The following is a 3,448-nucleotide window of genomic DNA, read 5'->3' as shown; positions in this document are numbered from 1 at the left end:
AGTGTGTCGCACTAGGCTCACGTCTACAAACTCTACTTTTAACTAAAAAACCCAAACAAACCAAAAGCCCCAAACCACACGCACACGTCCTCGTGTGTGCTGGGGTTTGCCAGCTGCCGCCACGTCTGTAAGCACACGCGTGTCCGCGGGGCCAGGTGCACGGGTGGTGGTGGTGCGGGTTCGGGAACAAGTAATGTTTCTAGACAGGATTTCTGGTTTGGTGGGTGAAGGCGTATGCAGGCGCTGGGGGGGCGGAAGAGAAGGGCGCAGCAGTGTCCTTGGTGGGGCGCAGCGGGGAGATGCCCGGGTCAGGCCGCACCGCCGTCTCCCTCGCCTGGGGCGCCGAGGGCATTCCCTGGCCTTTCGGAGAAGCCGGCCGGTGGGTCGCCCACAGCGGTGGTCCAGGCGCCGTGGCCGCGCCGTCTCTGACCTACGGTCTAGAGGGTGGATTTGTAGAGGACGGCTGGGACGCGGCTGATGCTGCCTCGGGCCGAGGGTTGGACCAGACACGACCTCTGGAGCTCCCTGGCAGCTCCCGGCTTCGCACTCCGGCTAGAAGGGACCGCGCAGCTGTAAGAAGAGCCAACCCGCTCTAAAGGCGGCACGTGGAGACGTGTAGCAGCTCTAGGGATGGTTTCTATCCGGTTTTAATCCGAACACGTAGCAGTTGCGGTGCGATTACCAGTGTGGACAGAGCTAAGTGCGCGGCGCTGGTCCCAAGCAAGAACACCTGGGGGGGCGGGAAAGGGCGACGGCGACGGGACTCCATCCCCTGCAGCAAAATCGCCCCTGCTCCGCCCAGCATGGGCCAGGTCTTGGACACGGGCTTGTTAAAGGCCCCTGGTCGCTGACCATGGAGCAGCGGTACTGAAGTCCGCATCCCACAGCGAAGATGGTTTCCTGCACTCACTCGCTCTCAAACTTTTTGGACTCGAGGCACCCCGGGAAGATGCCAGCTCTTCCTTTTCACTCTTTTTTGCCTGCAGAAAAATAAGAGAGCTGTTTTTTTTCTGGTGCAAAGACATCAGAAAGCACAGCTGTGGATTTGCTTGAGATCTCTGGGTTGCGTGGCCCCCCCTGGACGGATCTCAAGGTACCCCAGGCTGCTTTGCACTCACTGAGCATCACCGCTCCAGCTGGTCCCGTTACCTCACCTGCAGGTTTCCCATCTGTCCGCTCTCTAGCCTGCTCCTGCCTTGCTCTTCCCATCTGTTCTGAAGCCCAGGGGCCACCTCAACTCCCACCTCTCTCAACTCACTCGGACACCATCCACCGCCCCAGGTGGAAGGGCGTGGAAAGATTTCACCTATTAAAACGTATGTTCAGTGGTGCTCCCCATCTCCGCCAAGGTACAAAGAGACAGGTGTGAGCTTGTTTGTTCAGTACCTAGCACAGTAGAGCCCTAATCCAGACTGGGGTCTCTGCACTAGTGCGGCGTGAATAATAACACCCTTGTATTTGCCTTGTTGTTGATATCATTCAATCATAACCATTTAAAACTAAATTATAGAATTTTAATTTAAAATTAGTTCTATACATGTCACTTGATACAAACAACATACATTGGGAGCATACTGTATGCCGGATAATGTGCCATTCATAGCAAGATGTACACACAACCATTCAAGGAGGATACAACTGGTGCGCGTTTCCGCATACTGTAGCAAAACAAAAGCTTTTCTGTAGGCAAAATTTGATTTCAAATGGAAAAAAACATTACAAAATATACATGCTTGTGCTGCTTAGGGTTAGAGTTGGCAACCAAACAGAACTACCTTAGAGATCATTTTAAAAAGTACGAGTTGTTAGTCCATTTGACATAAAACAAAGAGATGTTTGAAGCAATGCTTTAAATCGCCAATGGCAAATGCTTGAAATGGAGCATCAGACTGTACTGGCAGTTACCGAGTTGGCACGTGCCCTGACAGGGACAAGTCTAGCTCATACAAAAACAAGAGCAGGGAGGTGGAAAGAATTACCGCAGCAGGACAATGCGAAGGCCCAGTCTTGCAAACACCTAAGCACACCAGCTGCATAACACTATGCAAAGTGAGGACTGTAGGTATGTGCTCAAGTATACGTAGAATGACAGCTTACGTGTTCGGGACCCAACATCAGGAGCCCTTGAGATTTTATACTGAAAAATAAGGCAAGAAAAGCACTTGATTCTATTTGGGACGCTGCATTACAGCTAAAAATAGGGCTTTGGTTTTTATCACCACTCTCAACGTTGGTGTACTGCAGGCCTTGAACTCCACCAGAACCAGCCACTTCAATCTAGTCTTAAATATCCCAGTGCAGGACAGCAATACCAGAATGGTAGTTTTGTGCTATTGTACACAGTGGTCGTCAAGTCAGAAAAGGATTGTTCACAAAATAACAAGGTACATCGTCTAGTGAAATTCCTAAATCTAGTACTGTACACTTACATTGTTTCCAGCCCCAGGACTGGACACTGATTCAGCATGAAGCCGGTCAATACAGGGTCACAGTTGAGCAACTTATTTAGGACGTGTACAACAAAAAAGGAAACAAGTCAGAAGAAGTATGAAAAGTCCTTTTTGGATTAGACAGCAGTTTCCTTCCCCTTTATAACACAGCCATGAATCTGTAAGCTCTGTGCCACTTTTGGGAATGAGTAATGTATTCAAACAGGTTACGTTCATTAACAAGACAGCAGTGCTGAGCTACATTAAGTTTTACGCGTTCTGGTTTTTTCCTAATGAGACAGAAAGCTTCAGCCAATCTTTAAAAATTTAAGATCAATTTAAATATGCTGATGATACCTGCTGGAGGGGGGAGGGAAAGGTTTAGAGGAAATGGCTCATTTTTCACGGTGCCATGGGTCAGCCATTTCGACCGTCCTCGGTGGGCATGCCTACATTCCAGAACACATCAAGCAGCACAACCAGAAATCAGACATGGGATGTGCGGTTAGCTGGGTGTAGCCACCACACTAGGGCAGAAGCCACATATTGGTCTCCCCCTTTCAGCTTTGCTGCATTTTCACGTGTCCAGGTAGGTTCTGACATGACAAAGTTGATGTCTTTGGTGACCATAGTACCCAGAAGGCAAACACATGACAAAAGAACCAACAGGCAATACAGTGCTCACAGGATACAGACACCAGAACCTGGCAATTTTGGGGGTTGCCAAAGGGCAAGAGTGAGAGGTCCTACCCAGCCTTATGAGAAGTGTGCCCAGTGCTGGTCTGGGCTAGGGTAATGAGGTACAAACACCCCTTTTTCCAAGTGTGTACACACACACACACAGGATATGGCGCTGCAAGACATGAAGTCACAGGAATGCCATTTGTCAAGACAGATCTCATCTCATCACCCTGGTAGTTCAGTTTCCATGAAGAGACAGTACTACAGCAACAACACATTCTTTTGATTACCAAGGGACGCAAGTGTTCCTGCTCAACCACACATCTCTCCCCCGCTCT

The 3,448-nt window shown here is 49.7% G+C and overlaps 1 protein-coding gene across 1 annotated transcript in view; it reads right to left on the bottom strand.

Moving 5' to 3' along the window:
* Positions 1-1,169, bottom strand: part of MEAF6 (MYST/Esa1 associated factor 6) — a 7,962-nt gene extending 6,793 nt beyond the window's left edge. Inside the window, 2 exon segments of the mRNA XM_025194891.1 lie at positions 62-199; positions 1,155-1,169. Coding sequence (XP_025050676.1) covers positions 62-199; positions 1,155-1,169 — 153 coding nt within the window.
* Between the last annotated feature and the right edge of the window lie 2,279 nt (positions 1,170-3,448).

This window comes from Alligator sinensis, unplaced genomic scaffold (genome assembly GCF_000455745.1).
Source record: "Alligator sinensis unplaced genomic scaffold, ASM45574v1 scaffold1577_1, whole genome shotgun sequence".
Classification (NCBI taxonomy): Eukaryota; Metazoa; Chordata; order Crocodylia; family Alligatoridae; genus Alligator; species Alligator sinensis.
The sequence above is the reverse complement of the archived record's forward strand: the minus strand, read 5'-3'. Positions and strand labels throughout refer to the sequence as shown.